The 18,537-nt window shown below is 42.3% G+C and overlaps 2 protein-coding genes across 2 annotated transcripts; both read right to left on the bottom strand.

Annotated features, from left to right (window-relative positions):
- Window positions 1–26: 26 nt before the first annotated feature.
- Window positions 27–8,746, bottom strand: farsa (phenylalanyl-tRNA synthetase subunit alpha). The gene is made up of 13 exons (XM_080446652.1): window positions 8,549–8,746; window positions 6,283–6,420; window positions 5,672–5,761; window positions 5,432–5,550; window positions 4,430–4,522; window positions 3,413–3,541; window positions 3,099–3,214; window positions 2,475–2,559; window positions 2,222–2,321; window positions 1,898–2,066; window positions 1,683–1,760; window positions 638–752; window positions 27–325 (listed from the first exon to the last, which is right to left on the bottom strand). Exons 1-13 carry the CDS (start codon window positions 8,696–8,698, stop codon window positions 220–222), a joined length of 1,488 nt encoding a protein of 495 aa, XP_080302778.1. The 5' UTR covers window positions 8,699–8,746; the 3' UTR covers window positions 27–219.
- A 2,465-nt stretch (window positions 8,747–11,211) lies between these two features.
- On the bottom strand, window positions 11,212–16,950 carry LOC308099000 (creatine kinase, testis isozyme-like). The gene is made up of 8 exons (XM_080447495.1): window positions 16,913–16,950; window positions 16,281–16,482; window positions 14,438–14,592; window positions 14,097–14,229; window positions 13,198–13,369; window positions 12,812–12,935; window positions 12,415–12,604; window positions 11,212–11,490 (listed from the first exon to the last, which is right to left on the bottom strand). Exons 2-8 carry the CDS (start codon window positions 16,471–16,473, stop codon window positions 11,312–11,314), a joined length of 1,146 nt encoding a protein of 381 aa, XP_080303621.1. The 5' UTR covers window positions 16,474–16,482; window positions 16,913–16,950; the 3' UTR covers window positions 11,212–11,311.
- Window positions 16,951–18,537: the final 1,587 nt, after the last annotated feature.

Below are 18,537 nucleotides of genomic sequence, written 5' to 3'. Positions count from 1 at the left end.
AAATGACGCACGGGCCAAATGCCTGCAATGTTTTGAAAACACATTTTATTTGACCATTGTTAAATCCCATCTTTATTTATGTATACATCCTGTACAAGTGAGATTGGTCAATGTGGCAGTAATCCCAGAGGTCCAGTTGGGATTAAGGAGGAGTTGGCCAGTCCAAAAGATAATACAAATATTTAGGAGTCCAGTCAACATACAGGGCTTTCATTGACCTCAAGAGTCCAGTCGACATATGGGGCCGTCGTACACCATTTGCAGGTTGACTTTATGTCCTACCAGCTCTCTGATGTTGTTGATGCCGTACTTGATCATGGTGGGCCTGGAGGAGAAGAGAGAAGAGTTCAGGGTTAAAGGTCAATTCATAGTTTGTCAAACAGCGGTCACACAACAAAAGGTATGCATTTTCAACAGAAAAAACAGTAAGGCGTTCCTGCACTTTGTACAATTAAGCTTGTTTTTTGCTTAGTCATATGTTGGTATCACCCTCTGAAAATAGTCAATCTACAAGCTCACAGTGTGTCATAATGTCGTAATCGCAACGTGTTGCGAGCTGGTACATCGGCTATTTTCAGCAAGCAGCCCGTGATGCGTGCCATCAAAACACTTGACATGAAGGTGTCCTAATGCTCACCTCTCCAGTGACAGTCCCCAGGCGATGACAGTCACATCCTCAGGAAGACCCATGGGTAGCAGCATCTCTGGCCGGAACACGCCCGAGTTACCCACCTCCACCCACTTCTTCAGGCCTGCAGGCATTAACATCCATTAGATTAGTCGGATTTCAATGGTTTAAATAAGTATACACACAATAAAATCATTAGTGTTCATTTAAAGGGGACAATAGACAACATTCAGCCACTAGATGTCACACTTTTACAACACCTCTGTTGCATAGGGTTCGACCCCACAGTAGGGATGTCACATGTGGGGAATTTCCCAACAATTAATACATTCATCTCAACACCGGTAACACCGCACCAAACCTTTACAAACCGACGAGGCTTTAGGTGCACCGTCAAAAAATTCAACGAGGAAATAAAGCCAGCATGTCCTTTTCACCATTTTAATTTCCTCACTGAGGAAAGCCGTTTCAGCTTAATCTGCGTTGTTCAACACGTAAACAGGAAATAATTGTGAGATTAATTGAGAGCACATCGTCACTACAGGTTGTTAAGTAAATAAAGCCCTCATACTCATGAAGTATAAGCTTCCCACGCTTAATGGATTAATTTTGGTAGTATGGTTCAGTGGTTCACCCATAACTGAGTGTACAAATTGAGCCATTTGGCTCCATTTGTACACTTTCAGAGTTACAGACCTGTAAGGGTCCATTAACTCTTTCACTGCCACACTTATTTCAGACTGTGTCGTCCCAGTGCCAGGAAAAAGGTGCATTTTTCCTCCGTTTGTTTTTTAACATTGAAGTGAATGTAGCAGCAATTTTTTGGATAGCGTTATCTCCTAGTTCCTTTGAGATTTTTTAATATTTCCGTCTTTCCGTCATTGGCCATGATAGCCATAGAGCCATCGGACGGGAATTCCCGTTTTTGGCAGTTAAAGAGTTAACCCCCTCAAGGAACCCTGAGGGTCCCTGGATCCCACTTTGAGAACTAGTAAAATGCAGCTGTTGCATGCCGTACTAGCAGTAGTGTGTGGGGTCAAGACTGACACTGTACCTTCATGATAGCTGAACACCTCCATGCTGGGCTCTGTGTATGGGTTGAAGGCAGGTTTGAAGCGCAGTTTGGTTATTCCTGTGACACAAAGCAAGCGGTTAGATTCCCATTTCCTACAGTATGACTGCTAAGCCACTGTAGTCAATAAACTAGTGATTAGAGCCTGACAGATCCCTTATTGGTCAACAAAGTATATATGTGTAAAGTGGTTTAACCTAGCTTGGTGAAGAACTGATGCAGGACGCCCATAAGGTCCCCGAGCGTGAGGCCGCGGTCAGCCACCACTCCCTCAATCTGGTGAAACTCTGCCAGGTGGGTGGCATCCAGAGTCTCGTTACGGAAAACTCTGTCGATGGAGAAGTACTTCACCGGGGTGAACTCCTTCTGAGGGTGTGGAACAGATGGATGGGTGGTTAGGGTATGTTGTGGGCACAGACAGATTGAGAGAAAAGAAGTGTTCATGAGTGAATGATGCTGCAGGTCCCTGTTCTAACGGGAGAGACATAATTTAATGATATGAAGCATGCGTGTGTCGTTACCTGCTGTGCTAGCTTATACAACATGCGCGAGCTGACTGCCGTGGTGTGTGTGCGCAAGAGGTTTTTCTGGGCCTCCTCAATCTTCCAGTCATATTTGTACCTGCAGGGCAAAGCAGAGAAGACATTTCAGAATGGTCATCGTAATGCTTCATCCTGTCATTCATGATACAAATTAGCATTCACACAGGCTTCATTATAATGGTTTCTCATCGCATCACTGCTATTCCACCTTATAGAAAGATGGTGCTCTCACCCTTGAGATCCGTAGCCCCCCTCGGAGTGAACCTTCTTGACTCTCTCCAGGTAGTCTGTAGGGAACTCATGAGCCAGCGCCGGGTCTGAAGATCAAACAAATGAATCGGACGCCAGGAATAATGAGTGAGTGCCTATGGAAATGCATAAATGCTCGGACCCACACACGCACACACACTCTAGAGCCGGACCGTTACAGGTTTGGTTGAGATATCGGCCACTATTCGACTTTTTTGACGATATCGGTATCTGCAATTATGTAGTCAGTGTGTCACTTTCAATGAGACTTCCTCATTTTGGGCATGTCATTATAGGCGATGTACACTACAAGCTCACCATGTGTTGCAGATTTTCTTGTTTGCTTGTTTATTGCATAATTAAAGTCAAGTTCTTTTCATATATTGAACTTAATACTTAATTACTTAATAAATAAAAACATTTACTATTTTTTTTCTTTTTAATCACGAGTTAAATGTTCTCAATACCATTAATCAAATCCAACTTTTTCAAATTGATTTAAAGATTTTGCTTTTTTTTTTGCAGTTTTCAGTAAGCAGTAGTCTAGGACAAAATTATCTGACCCAAAAACAGAAGGCTTCACACACACACACGCACACAGTCTCACCGGACAGGAAGAAGGTGTCATGCTGGTCTCTAGCAGGGTGCTGCTGGGGTTGGAACAGAGAGTCAAAGTTCCAGAAGGAGCTCTCAATGAAGTTGTTGGTCGCCATCTCTGTGAAACTGAACACACCAGGATGGAAGACATGGCTTTAGGATAGGCTGTGTGTGTGTGTGTGCGCGCATGTGTGTGCGTGCGCCATTTGACGTACAACAAAGTATATAGGTTTTAAAAACGCATGAAATCTGTCTAGTGCTTCACTTTGGACATCAGAGGAACTGACTGACAGCACTGTGTGTGGTGACAATGCAGTGGCTCACCCCATCTCCAGGAAGATCTGTCTGAACTGGGTTCGAACCTTCATGAGCGGGTGGAGGTGACCGCAGTCTGGGGCTATGCCCATGGCCTCAAAGTTATACGGCTTGAACTTCTTCTCCTTCCAGTTGCCACTGGAAACACAGCACAGAGGACAGATATCAGAACTTCTACTGCAGGTTGCATTTAGAACAGTGATTCTCAACATTTTAATTATTTCAGGGGTCCCAGATGGAGGCCACGGGCCCCCATTGGATACTTTATTATTTTAAATCTCAGGGACGCCAATGTACACTGTAAAATCTGCTGAGAGGGTTACAAACCCAACAGTGTCAACTGTCTGGGACCCCTGGTGGTCCCCGGAGCAGACGTTGAAAAACCATTGATTTAGCACTTATTAAAACATGCAATTTGTGGTAGTATCAGTAAAGATTCACACAGAAAGTAGAGTAGGTGAGCAGTGGAGAACAACTTTACAAAATCAACATTATCCATACAAACGCAACAATGATGAATAAATCAAACAACTACCCAAAGCCACTCCACATGCGTTTTTGTTTTTCTTCTGGCCATCTTTACTTGTCCCACCCTGCCTTTAGGACGAAGTCCATGTCTTTAGACTAGTCCCCTTTAAATGGGTGAGGTTCTTGCTCTGTGTCCTGTGTCTGAGACCCTTCACTGCCATGGACAGGCAGAGGAGGACAGACTGGACATTTTGCAGGGCTGGAGCCTGGAATAAGAACAACCCCTTGGATCCACTTTTTATTGTTGGATGCATTTTATTATTGTTAGCCAGGCCAACAATGAGCTCAATTTAATTGCAAAACCTAAAATCTGCAATGCACAAGTCTGTATTGAACCGTAGATAGCGAACTTCAATATTAACCGAGAACTGCAATGCTGACTACTACTACTGTATTTTTCAAATCACAAAGATTTCACAAGTGAGGACATTTAGTACTGGAGTTCTCCATGCATAGATAATATCCATGCCAACATGCCTGTGGGTGTGCTGGTCTCACCTGGCGATCATCTCTGCAGTGAGTTCTGTCTCCTGTTTGGTGATGGTGGTGCTGAAGGACTGACCCTTGCTGATCCAGTACGACTTCACAGTCCTGAGAACCAAACGCAGCAGCAGTTTGTATGAGTGCAAACCAGTCTTCAATGGACAAGCTGACAAAAGGGTTTATTTACAGAAAGCACAGTGTTCCATTACAGGAAATAAACATTCCTGTATAAATTCATTTTAGTGTGGATTCTACACATTCAATCAGTGGCAGTTTATCAAGGCAGACCAGTACTGGGCCCGGATCACTGGCCTAGCGGACTGAGCACTTAGGCTCTAATGTAGCCTGACTTTGTGGGTTTGAGTCCCGTTTCCGACGATCTTTGCTGCATGTCCCTCCCCATCTCTCTGTCCCCCCGTTTCCTGTCCATCTCCACTATAAATAAGGCAGAAAAGCCCCCAAAAATATATTTAAAAAAATAAAAGGCGGTCCAGTACCGCAAGACATAATCTAATTTTACAGCTAAACAGTACACTAAATTAAAAACATTTGAGGCAAGAAATATGCAATGCAGAAAGAGAATCTTGGTTCATATTTGATCAGCAGTGTCTACTTTGATCGTTTGACCAGAACGTAGTGAGCCTAGCGCGTTCCACTGGACGGACTTATAATTTGCATGAAGTTGAACAGCTATCCTGTCCATGGCACTGTAAACTATGATTATCCACTTAACCTACACAAAGCTACTTCAGAAGTGTTTTTGTTTTCTTCTGGCCATCTTTACTTGTCCCACCCTGCCTTTAGGACAAAGTCCTCGTCTTTGGACTAGTCCCCTTTAAATGGGTGACGTACTTCCTCTGTGTCCTGTGTCTGAGACCCTGCACTGCCATGGACAGGCAGAGGAGGACAGACTGGACAGCGTGCAGGGCTGGAGCCTGGAATACACACAATCCCTTAGATCATCGTGTGTTAATCAGTTGGTGGGAAAGTCCTCTGATGAGAGTGTTCTTCACTTACACTTCAGAGAGCAGCTTTCTCTTCTTCAGTTCATTTCGGTCCTTATCGTCCAGCAGGGAGGCCTGGCCGCTCTGTACCTGCAGCAGTTTCTCTTTGACCTGGTCCTCTACGCTCTCCACCTGAGAACACACACACACACACACACAGCTCATTAGACCGATATTGAATCATACAGCACAAAATAAACGAACAATAACTCTGAACACTTTTTATACAGTATAGAGAAAAGGGTGCACTTACAGCCTTGAATATCCTGTCTTGTTCCTTGTCAACTTTGATCCACTTGCTGGACATGGCCTTGCTGAAGCCCACTTTCCCAAAGGCTAGTTTCTGCACACAAACATAGAAAATAGGGACGCCATGTTGAAAGTGGTTCAATGCCCTTTTATGCCATTGGTTCTCAAAGTGGGGTCCGGGGACCCCAGCAAAATGTGTTAATAAAGCGTCACAATCATTTTAACCCCTTTATCCATATTTTATACTGTGGCTATTAAAAAATAGCAAATCTACAAGCTCATAGCGCAGCAGTGCCATTTTTTTAAAATCTTGAAAAAAGGTGTGCAAATCTTTATTTTTTTATATGCGAACATTTTTAACACAAATCTTTGCTTCTGGGGGTCCCTGGCACAACATATTTTCAGGTGGGGGTCCACGGCCACATACTATCAATGTGGGGGTCCTTCAAAAAGGCATGAAAAAGTTTGAGAACCACCGCCATATGTAAAGCAGTCTGAAATGCCATTGTGTATGAGATGCACTGTACAAATACATGTCCATTGCCTTGTGTTCTAAAAAAACTCCCGTGAGAGTTGTGGCTGCCCTGGGACCGATCGCGTTCTATCGTCACTCACCATGAGTTCATTCCTGGGCATGCCCTCCACGGGGATGGAGTTGAACACTCTGGCCTCATGGCTGCCCTGCTCGGCGACCTCGTTGCCCTCGCCCGTCAACTCCCACTGTTTAGAGGAGCGCTGCTCGGCTGAGATCACCTGCACAGGGGGAAAGATGCAAGCGGGTTAGCTCTTCCATGAGATCAGGCTGCAGTTCAGGACATTTACAAAAAAAGGTTTTAGGGACAAACATTGTCCCCCCTGTCTGTGTTTAATATATGTGGGTGGAATGCTTATCATTAGTTTCCAAACGTGGAACGGGGGTTAAAAAAAAAATCTTGCCTGCCCTAAATGTAACTACTGGGGACGCTACTGATACTAATAATGGTAATCATATAGCTGGAGACCCCCTGGAACCCCCTAGAGGAACCCTGGGGTCCCCGGTCCCCACATTGAGAACCACTGGTGTCGGATCCACTAAATTACCATCTGAAAGTGTGGCAAGTAACTGCATCGAGATATAAATGTGAAAATATAGATAATTTCAGCAGGAAATATTGGATTGCAATGATGTCTCTGATATCAGGAGCATTTTTCAACCTTTGCCTGTGCAATCTACTTATGACATCGATGCTTGTGCATAGCATTACATACAGCATTAAAACATCTTAAATCAGTGGTTCTCAAAGTGGGGTCCGGGGACCCGCAGGGGTCCTTAAGTTATGGGTCTGTAACTCAAGAGTGTGTACAAACGGAACCATTTGGTTCCATTTGTACACACTAATGGATTTTACAGTGTTAGATTGGGCTAGTCAAGTGTACGCAATGAGGGTCCATGGTGTAACGCATATCATACTGGTGGTCCTTGAAATGAAAAGGTTTGAGAATCACCGTCTTAAATGACTTTAGATTGTTGCCAAAGTGGAAAAATACAGTAGCCTTGTGTTATGGAAGAGGACACTGCCTGTCAACACTGGTGACAGGTTCTGTTTTTGATTAATTAACCTTTAATTATGATACTTTGGCTGACACAGTTCCTGTCCGTTACCGCCATATTGTCACACAGACGTCTAATTTATACTCTGTGTAGACTGTATTGCGCGCCCCAAAAAAGAATACGCGATGAGACAGGTTCAATGGTGAACTATAAATAAAGCTCAATGGTGAAAGTAACTAGGGTATTTACTCAAGTACTGTATATTAGATACTTTTACTTTACTCAAGTATTTCCATTTTGTATAGACTTCCCTCTGGCAGATCTCAGAGGCAATGAGTTTTTACTCCACTACAATTAGCCAATTTAGTTACTTTTCAGATTTACATCACGATATTTAAGACAGAACATACATAACTGGAAAATGAGTGGTATTCCCCTTTAAGCTAAAGCAACCCAGCAGGCTGCAGCACATAAATAATTAAAACAATCCCAGCCTTAACCAGCTGCAACATTGATGAACACAATGCATTACTAAATACAATACATTGATATGATTGTAAAATGGACCATATTGTCCATAATGAGTGCTTTTACGTTATTGGTACTGTCGAGTATGAGGGCCTCTATTTTGACGACAAGTTGTACAGTTATAAATAATCCCTTTTGAAAACAAGACTTTTACTTGTTCTAACAGAGTCTACATTGTGGTGTTGCTACTTTTACTGAAGCAAAAATAATAATGACTTGAGTACTTCTCCCAATACCGAAGAAGCTGTTATTGCATCAGTCACTGAATGAACATAAACACACGGGGCTGTCGGTGACAGCAGATGCCCGGACTGAAATTAAGCAAAAATAGCTGATCTACAAGCTCACAAGGCGTCGAGCTTGTAGATCAACGGAATACAAATCAAGTAATCTCGCGTCATCAGCCTTTCCACCGCAGAGGAAAGCCTGGTATTCATTCTAAACTGAGCCGTGTGATACGGTTTAGAGAAAAACAAAACAATCAAAACAATGGTGTTCCGGTGGTGGGTTCCGGTTGGCGTCGCATTGTTTTTGTTCCCCACATAATGTTAATTGATACGTTTAGTCTCGCTAGTCGCGCTACGAGTTAGTATATAAGATGGACATACCAAACCATTATTATATCAAAAGAAACGAAACGATTATACCAAACTAAACACATTTTAAACTAGAGGAATCATGTTGGAGGTGCACGACGCCGGAGGTTTCAGTCACTGGTCCCGGCCACCTGATGACGTAAAGTTATTTCCGCCCAGACCGGATCAGAAGCCCGCAAACGGTTATTGATCCCAGGCTACAAATTAAGCGGTTCCGAAAACTCACGTCCCCGAGGGCCTGCAGGCTCTTCACCGCACCGACGACCACCTGGTGGTCCACGCCGAGGTCCGCGGCCACCTCCAGGCTGTCCACGCCGCCGTCCGCCTTCTCCACCCGCCGCAGGAGAGCCTCCATCATCACACCGGCGTCCGCCATGCTGCTTCTTCCCCCGAGCCGAGCTGCAAAGGCAGAGCGGACATGACGCGTCTCTCTTTATGAGCCGTATGGCCGTATGTGTTGGAGCAGTGACGAAACGAATGTGTCGTTTCTCTCGAATACCGTAAATGACCGTGTAGACGAGCTGAATCTGGTTAATAGCAGCTGCATTACTGTGTGTATGTTCATTATTATATACATTATACACTACTACTACTACTACTACTACTACTACTACTACTACTACTACTACTCATCATCATCATCATCATCATCATCATCATCATCATAATAATAATAGCCTATAGATCAACAACATGGCCTAATGTTTTTCAGGTTTGTCAGTGTTTCTCAAACATTTTCATGTCAAAGACCCTTAAATTGACATGAAGTTGGCCACGGTCTATGAATTGAATACCAAGGACCCCAATGGAAACAAGACCGCAAGTACTTTTTTGGACGGACCTTTTAGACAAAGTATTATAAATGTAATTGTGCTGTGTACATTTGTTTGCCTAATAAAATATTCAATCAATCAATCAATCAATCAATCAAACGGGCCCCTGTCTGAAAAGATTTCGTGCCAAAGACCCCATATAACAGAATATTGTTGTGTTTCAAAATGATATCAAAATGTTCAAGATTTTCTTCTTGTGAAGACAAGAGTAGGCTGAACTTACATTAAACTCCACTAAACGCTCGAGTTAGGTGGTCTTTTATACACTGTGGCAATGAATATTTTTGGAAAATCTTGAACATATGATATACATTGATATAATTTTGAAACACAACAATATTCTGTTATGGGGTCTTTGGCACGAAATATTTTCAGACCGTCCGCCAAAAAGGTTGGTATCACTCAAATCCTTTGAGACCCAGTAAGTTTTTAAAACGAGTGTCAGCCTGTTTCATGATGTTAAGAGGTGCCATTCACTCTGTGTTGGGAATGGATAGCTAGCTATAGGTTGTCAGCCTGCTGAAGGATAGCCTATATCACTGGTTCCCAAACATCTGATGTCTCCCCGGGACCCAAGCTTTAGTGAAAATACAACTCACAAAGCAATGCATGAGCTTGTAGATCGGCTATTTTCAGTACTTCTTACATATTTGTTTCCTAATTTATGTAAAAACATATATATGTATTTATGAAATTCTTTTGAAAAATCATTGAATTTGTTTCTAATTTATGGAAATTCTTGCTCTTTTTTATTTCATTTGTTTTTAAATAAAAAAAAGAAGAGATATTTATTTACTCGTGACCCACAAATGGGTCCCCGTCCCCGACCCACTGTTAAACAGTGGCCTATCATATGACTAGTACTTTGTCAATCAGTTAATGTTGCAAAATATCCGCCCAAATCTGGACATGAACTTGATCCAGTTTAGGCGAATGTTGACATTCCTCTGTGTTTATTTGGGTTTTTATGCACTAAACATGATGGAACTATGGCACTATGTGGATGGACCCTCTGTAAAAAAAAACATATGGGACAATAATTGGCTCTGGGAACATAAAAATTCATTAACTAGACACCTTAAGGATTCTAAAAAGGTAGGTTAGAAAAAGATATATTTTGGGTGCATGGCTATCAGGCTAATAACCAAATACATGAAATGCCACTGATGCTCCACTTTGGCATCTTTATCCATTTTTAGCCAGTATAATGTTAGCGCAGGGCAGCCATTGAGATTGGATTGACAGTGGCACATGACAAATCAGTCTCATGTGGTGCACAGGGTCAGAGAAGACCTTATATCTAATAAGTATCGTCTAGTATATGACTAATGTTCATCTATTGGCAGAGGTGGATGAAGTACTCAACTCCAGTACTTGAGTACAGATACTCCTGGTCAAATTTCAAGTGAAGTAGCTCAGTCAAAATGTGGCTTGAATAAAAGTCATTGCTTTTAAATACATGTAGAAGTACCGCTTACATTTTATATCAATACATTTTTGAATGTTTTCACAATTTATAGGACCTTGTAACTCGTTTGAGAAGTAACTCTGAAACCACCTGCACTGCATGGACTCTGATGTGCTTGCAGAACCTATGTTATACAAAGCCTGCAGAAACACAACAGAAATGAATGAGGAACCATAACTAAATACTTTTACTCCTATACAAGATATAACAAAGAGGCGAGCGGGGCGAGCGGAGGGGGAAGCCAGAAACGCTGCTAGTGAGAGCAGAAGTGGCCAATTGCATTTTAGGGAAGAAAAATAAAACCCAACCCAAAATTACTTATTAATTTTAGTAGTACTACTTCTTAGAAATGTACTAGAGTAAAAGTAAAATATAAGTCTTGGAAAGGTATTCAAGTAAGAGTAATAAGTATTTTTTTTAATCTAATACTCAAGTACAGATCCAGTCACTTACCATGATAAATACCACAATAGTACATTTTAACACTAGTCAACCAGATGCATGGATAAAACAACGCAACAACTCAATGATGAGAACAATTTTTATTCCCTCCTCAAATCCACCCCTCACATTCAAATGTGAGAGTTAGAGCCATTTAATACAGAGTGCATTCCAGGACACAGTTGAACATTCATTGACGAACAAACGGAGGAGAGGAACAGTAACGGGGCGGTACAAGAGGTTGGGCTTATTTCTGGTTGGGCATTATGTCATCGATGGACTGTCCCTTCTCCAACTTCTTCTCCATCTCAACCATTAGCTTGACTCCATCCACCACCATCTGCACCAAAGCCACCTCAGAGAAGCCCAGCCTGTCAGCATTGGAGATGTCAAACGTTCCGCCCACAGCAGCCGTGTCAACACCGCCTGAGAGAGTTAACAGGGTGGATGTTGGGTGATTCTGTTCAGTCAAAACCCTATAGATATATGCCTATAATATCAGGGCTACTCAACTTAAGATGGCTCAGGGGCCACTCAGCAAAAGTCCAAGGGCCGCAAGCTAAAAATGTCGGTCCTATTTTGGATTTTTCGATTTTGTAACACTACACATCGTTATTAGAAAATGTACATTTTGACATCATTCTTTTCACTGTACCCGTTTATTTTGTGTGCATGTCCAGTGGCACCAGTTCAGCAAAAGCTAAGGAATGGCAAGGTTAGGGTTGCCAACTCCCAGAGAATGAAATAAGGGACACCTATCCTGGGCGTGCGACAAAGCCACGTGGCCGAAAAAATGCATAGAAAACTATGCATATACCTGTAACAATTGACCTGTATATGTCTTGTCTGTTTGCTATTGGAAAAAAATGAAGCAACCCATATATTTGAACGGAAATGTATATTTTTATCCTGTGCTAAAAAAAAAAAAAAAAAAAAAAAATGCAGCCCCTCATGGTTTGACCATGAGGGGCCGCAGAGACGCTGCGTTGGGGCCGCATGCGGGCCGCGGGTTGAGTAGCGCTGATCTATATAGATATACACACACACTTTTGGCCTCAATCGACTGAGCTTTTGCCAATGCCGAATGTTCACCTATTAAGACATCCCCAGATTAGGGATGCTAGGGTTTGTGTGGTTAACCACTTTAACCACTGGGTCCCCATTTTGGGCATGTCATAGGCGAGAACATTCAAACATTTGATTGACAAGCGTGTGGTTATCTACATATGAAACAGCGCACATTGTATAGACTACTAAATGGACAAGATTTCCAAACTGCTGAAAAGAAAACATGCAGTGAAGTAGTAGCGATGGAGTTTGAGTTTGGTTGTATGGAGAATGTGTCCTCACCAGTTCCACGTTTCTGGAGCCTTAACCTCTTGAGAATCTCCTCAAATTTGGCGTTTTTGCTCAGGTTAGGCAGTTTGACATGCACTCCTGCACGCAGGCCGGTTCCCAGGTTAGAGGGGCAGGTAAGCACGTAGCCCAGATGCTCGTTCCACATTAATGCATGTCCTCTTTCTTTGAGCAGGTCCTCGATCTGTAGAGTAAAGAACGATAAGTTGGAAATAAGTTTGGTCTTAAACCCTACTACATGTTTGATGACGCCCAGGAGTCTATCATTAGCCACCTCATTTACCCCCCCTACCCCTTGGAGTAGAGGGGTCCCTATTCTGACATGCCCAGAATAGGGACCCTATGGTTCATGTGGTTAAAACCTGATCACCGATTTGTTTTCACTACCAACCTTGGTGAGGCCAGTGCAGAAGCGGTTGAAGACTTCCTTCATGTTTCCTCCCTTCTCCATGGAGATGACACGAAGATGGTCCTCCTCGTTGACCCACACCAGGAAGGTCTTGTTGTCATTATGCCTGTCATACACAACAAAAGCAAAGCTCGTTTCATCTACCAATTGAAAAAGTGACACCTGGACTATTGAACTGTACTCTGTGCTTTTTTTGCAAACTGTTAAGTATTCAATCCCTAACACAATTACCAATAGAAGATAACCATTAACCAACCAATTGCATCATGTATACTAGTAAATATTTTTTCCTTAAAAATGTATGCATGTTGATTTCCTTCTGACATATTCAAACAGGAAACTAACTCTAAATGGTCAAAGGCCCCTACCAGATGCCCCTGGCATCAGGCCAGTCGCGGCCCATCCCAGATGCTAGCAGCAGAGGAGAGACTGGCTTGTCGAACAGGAAGTGGTCGTCAATGAGCTGCTGTTGCTCGGCGTCAGTCATGTCCTTGAGGGCGTAGTACTTCCCCTTCAGGTCTCCTGACAGAGCATCCAGAGCTGCAAGGGAGGACAAGCGAGTTCAGAAAATATTGAGTAGACTTCACTTTACTGGCCACACCACTAGAGGGCACTCTGTGCCAACTTAACAGCGGTCAGCATTCTGGAAATATTGATGTCCATACCATAACTGTAATCTTAATGACACATTCTGTCACAGCAGTGTTGATTTTGTCACAACATTGCTTCACTCAACTCCTACTAGCAGTGAAACAGTGACTGTTGCACACATTAAACACACCAGACTAATGCACATGTACAGTATGCCTTTGTTTTTTACTTATACAGTAGGCAATTTGTTTTATGCCTTTATTTGGACAGGACAGTAGGCTGACAGGAAATGGGGAGAGATACAGCAAAGGTCGTCGGGAACGGGAGTCGAACCCGCGACACGCTGTCATGCTGGATTACCAGCTTATGAGGTATGCGCCTGAACCGCTAGGCCAGCGGACGCCCCACAGTAGGCAATTTTGTACCCCTTTTCTGCTAATTTAGTCGTTATGCTAATGAATTCCTCTCCACTGATGTTGTACTCTACCAGCTCACCTGCCAGTGAGGAGCCCCCAAAGGGAGGACTAGTGACTCCATCCAAGCCTCCCGTTTAACACCCCCCACTGACAGGCTCCGGCCCAGCCCGTAGGAGTATGTGCAGCGACAAAGATCAACCTCCCCATTGCGAACACAGGCCAATATTATAAGTCAAGATAGAGGACATCCTCTATTCTACCTTCAATAGAGAGTTTCTCCACAGCCCGCCTCTCTCCACGGCTGCAGTGTGGCGGCAAGGAGATACCACGGATACTCCTGCCTGTTCGGACGCGGGAGCTCAGGACGTAGTTGGGGTCAAGGTCATCTCCACCCTGAGGAAGGAAGGACGAGCACAGTAAATTAGGTTAGGATGTCTTTGTGAGCGCTGTGTTTTTAATCGTCCACCGTATCGTCTGCCAGGTTGAGGCCTAAGGCTAGTGTACACATGCAAATGTGTGGAAAGCATTCTAATCTCCCATCAGTATGAGTACTGTGTTCGACTAGAGGTTTGAGCCATGTAATGCTGTATTGCAGTAGTACCTTTAAGTTGGCAGGGTTGAGGTCGGTCTTGTGCTTGTCTGAGGGTTTGTAGCCTCCGTGTCGGTCCTCAATCACGGGGTCCAGCAGCTCCTTGAAGACCTCGTAGGTCTCCTCGTCTCCAGCCACGCAGCCCACTGTCATAATGAAGGGATGGCCTGGATAGACGGAATACAGTCAACACGAGACCGTCACAGGAATATAATATTTTATTCCCCTTTAGTCGTGTCAGGGCATTTGTGACTGTACATCTGCATGAAATTTACCCATCCTAAGTATTAGGAGTGGGAGTGTCACGATTCTGGAAATATGGATTACATTTATTGATTTCAAGGTCACAATTCAATTCAATGTATATTACATTTTACACTGTTGGATAGAATTATGCAATTGAAATCCTGATGCTTTTGCACATTAGGAAACAATCTGTACTCTACTGCCATGTAGAGGCTCTTCCATTATGCAACTGCAGTGTGCACTCCAGTCTTCACATCAAATAGCAGGTGCCATTAGCTCTTGATGGCAATATGACTTCCATTTTAAAGTCATGGATTAAAATATTGCTCATTTCAATAGATTTTTTTTTTGGCTGCAAACATACCCCCTACTGTAGGAGCTTTGGGTGCCATTAATGCAGTGCCCCTGGGGAGCAGTTAAGTGTCTTGCTCAAGGACAGTTCCGGCTCAGACTGAGCAGACTGGGGTGGCAAACCAAGCACCAAAGTTCCCAGACAGCCTCTCCATTCAGCTATGGCCGCCCTAAAAACCTCGCCTCACATGCATGTTGAATTTGAATATGGTCTATGGTGACATTCAGACACGCTTTCACAGTTTCTTGCACTAGATCTGTTCTGTTCATCCTCAGCCGCTGTTCATTTTGAACATGTCTGAACTAAGTATCAAAAGACGTATTCTACTAGACGGTGAAGGCAAGTTACCTGTCATGCTACACAAACAGGGGCGCAGTAGCCCATCAGATTGTCTTAAATTCTACTTGAAAGGGTTTGAATACGAGCATGCATGGCAATTAATTTCATTTGGCTGTGGTTGTCAACAAAAACACTACCTACAGTATTCATAATTTAGAGCTTCCTGAAAATATACATTACATTTAATTTTTACCAAAAATCTGTCCTGACATAATGCAACAGTGAGTCTTTCTTGTCAAATTGTATTAAATTCCTAAATTGGGCCTTTTGGAGGATAAATGTTGTGGGCTACTATAAATATAGGCGAATCTAGATCTTCGGTTGTTTTTTAAACCAGGTTTTATAAATGGACAAGGTCACAGTGAAAAGCCCCTCCCTTTCTGGGAATGATGCATTAACACTAAAACCATGGAGGCTGATTCTCCTTACGAAACGCCATCGATCAGAAGCTTAAAGCAGCTTGGAGGGTTAGGGTGGGGTCATAGTTATAATATATCGGGTGGGGTGGAGCCTTTTCCTTGTTCTTACCCAGTGGTGTAAAGTAACTAAGTGCATTTACTCAAGTACTGTAATTAAGTACAATTTTGAGGTACTTTTACTTTACTGGAGTATTTCAAATTGTCTAAACTTTTACTCCAATACATCTCGAAGGCAAATATTGTACTTTTACTCCACTACAATTAAACACATTTACCACTTTAGCCTCATTTTATACGTAGGCTTTTTTAAAATAGCCGATCTACAAGCTCACAACACGTTGCATTGTGAGCTTGTAGATCTACCATTTTCAAACATTTTAGTACTTTAAGTAAATTTTGAAGTCCGGACTTTTACTTGTAACGGAGTACTTCCACATTGCAGTATTTATACTTTTACTCAAGTAAAACATTTGAGTACTTTTTCCACCACTGTTCTTACCTGGGTTGTCGATCCCGGTCTGAATGACATCATCCAGAGTAAATCCACTGGGCGTCTCTTTGCTCCTCAGCTTCTCGTACATGGCAGGAGTCAGGACCTTGGCCATGTGGTTGTTGTGTTTGGTCAGGTCTGGAAACTCCTGCTCTGAGGTGTACTTCAGCTTCAGCTGGTTGTGGGTGTTACCGAAAGGCATGATTGATCCCTATAAACGCCAGTGGGGTGGATGGAAGACATGGATGCATTAATAAAAAGGCAAAAAAAAAATGCCCTAGAAAAAAGAAACAGGGCAGCAAAGATCACAGATCTGATTATTTCTTCATAATAAATCTAAGAATGTAATGCACCAGGATCTACAGAGTAAGGTGACTCAGGTGAGGGTTGGATTGGAAGACATTGACAGCTACAATTTTATAGAGTGGAAAAAAATAAACATTTTAAATTATATTTTAGAAGAATGCATGTAATGTCCCAATTTAAAAAGAATTAGGCCATGTTCACCAGAGCCCATCATGACTGATGACATAAATCCTGACAATAAAATATGATAAAAATGTAGCCTTGAAAATGAAAACTAATGCATTTTGGTAACATAAAAATGGTCAAATTGAAAAAAGAAAAGAAAAAAATCCTACCTATTGTCGTCAAAGAGCGTTATGGCGGAGGAACAAAGCGATCACCAGCAGCAGCAGCTCTGAACAACTGAACTGAAGAAAACGATCTGCTTGCCTACTTTATATGATGCTGTTGCCTCCCATTGGCTGTTCTCTGTTGCAGTGCTGATTGGAAGGTGGAGGTAATCAGGGGAAGGGGAGACACCTGCCCACTGTCCCCCACAGTATAAAATACCTTCACTTCCTCTTCCTTTCTCTGCTGCCACCAGGGCCACACCCAAGCACACAGAGCATTTGTGGTTCTGTTACAGTATGTTTGCATTATTTGGCAGTAGGCCTGCCTCATTGTTTGCATCATTATTATATTTGTAAATAAAATCACCCATGTTTTGTTAAAACTCTCTCGTCTCCCCTTTATTTGTTGTGGCCTAGAGCCAGGCCATAACATATGATATAAATTGTGCTTAAAGGGATATTTCACTTTCACAAACATTTTGGGTAATTTTATCGTTTTGAAGTGGCTTGATTCAGTATTTTGATATTCATTTTATCAGACACGCCCCCTCTTATATAAACCCATTGTAACTTCAAACTCCATTTTAACCATGATAGATTAATCGAAAACACCCGTCCTTGGTTCTGGTGACTGATATTGTCCTTCTAATACGTGAGGAGACCGTGTTTTTTCAATTCCTTTTTTCATTTATTTTTAATATTTTTTGGGGGAAATTAGAAAATAAATACAACAAAAAAAATGTAATGAAAAAAGTAATCGAAAAAACACGCACCCCTCACATCTTAGGAGGGCAGGATGAGTCACCAGAACCAAGGACGGGTGTTTTTGATGAATCTAACATGTAAAAAATGTGGAATGCCCTACCAAAAGCAGTGAACGAGAGTAAAACCCTATACTCTCTACAAAATAAACACATTGAACTTCAAAACGGTATACGTTAAAATAATAGAATTACAGTGTAGCATATCCTCAGTTAAATGCATGTGGCAAAAAGAAAGGCTTTCAACTTTGATTTAAACGAATAACAGTTGCAGCAGACTGTTTTCTAAAAACGAAAGACTGCTTCTCAACATTTAGTTTGAGTTCTGCTGGGGACAGAAAGCAGACCTGTCCCAGACGACTTGAAGGGTCTGGATGGTTCATGTTGTATCATGAGATCAGAAATGTATTTTGGCCTTATTTTGAAGGCAATTCCATGACAGACAGGGAGCCAGTATAAATATACAAGAACTGGAACTATGATTCACGTAACTATGATTCACGATTCATGTAAGGACTAGCAGCAGCATTCTGAATCAACTGCAGCTACAGTATGAGATGCACTATAAGATGGTCACTTTCTGGGTATTGAATAATGCTACGATAGCATGTTTATAGTTTTGCCGTGAATGAGATGTGCAACATCTGTAAAACAGTGACATCTACAGTATGCTTGAAAAATGTAATGTGTGAGCATAAAATTACAAAGTGGTAGTTTAATCAATTCTGTAGCTCAAGTCATTGGATAATGTTTTCCTTGATTAAGAAAGATCTAATAAGCTTGAGTCATTTTCTTGCATTTGTAAATATACCCCATTCAATATTAACTGGTTTTAACTATATTTAAGAAATGGTAATGTTTCTTTGTAGG

The sequence above is a fragment of the Gymnoscopelus braueri genome (genome assembly GCF_963280865.1).
Source record: "Gymnoscopelus braueri genome assembly, chromosome: 13".
In the NCBI taxonomy this organism is placed as follows: domain Eukaryota; kingdom Metazoa; phylum Chordata; class Actinopteri; order Myctophiformes; family Myctophidae; genus Gymnoscopelus; species Gymnoscopelus braueri.
This window is presented reverse-complemented; position numbering and strand designations above follow the sequence as displayed.

What these genes read in the sequence shown, in the direction of transcription:
- farsa (XM_080446652.1), bottom strand. Translation starts at nt 8,698, where the DNA reads ATGGCGGACGCCGGTGTGATGATGGAGGCTCTCCTGCGGCGGGTGGAG. An exon ending in GCCTGCAGGCCCTCGGGGAC is followed by an intron (nt 6,421 to 8,548) that starts GTGAGTTTTCGG and finishes CCCCCTGTGCAG; the next exon opens with GTGATCTCAGCCGAGCAGCG. An exon ending in CAGATCTTCCTGGAGATGGG is followed by an intron (nt 3,215 to 3,412) that starts GTGAGCCACTGC and finishes TGGTGTGTTCAG; the next exon opens with TTTCACAGAGATGGCGACCA.
- LOC308099000 (XM_080447495.1), bottom strand. Translation starts at nt 16,473, where the DNA reads ATGCCTTTCGGTAACACCCACAACCAGCTGAAGCTGAAGTACACCTCA. An exon ending in CCTGATGCCAGGGGCATCTG is followed by an intron (nt 12,936 to 13,197) that starts GTAGGGGCCTTT and finishes TGTGTATGACAG; the next exon opens with GCATAATGACAACAAGACCT. An exon ending in TCTGCACTGGCCTCACCAAG is followed by an intron (nt 12,605 to 12,811) that starts GTTGGTAGTGAA and finishes TTTACTCTACAG; the next exon opens with ATCGAGGACCTGCTCAAAGA.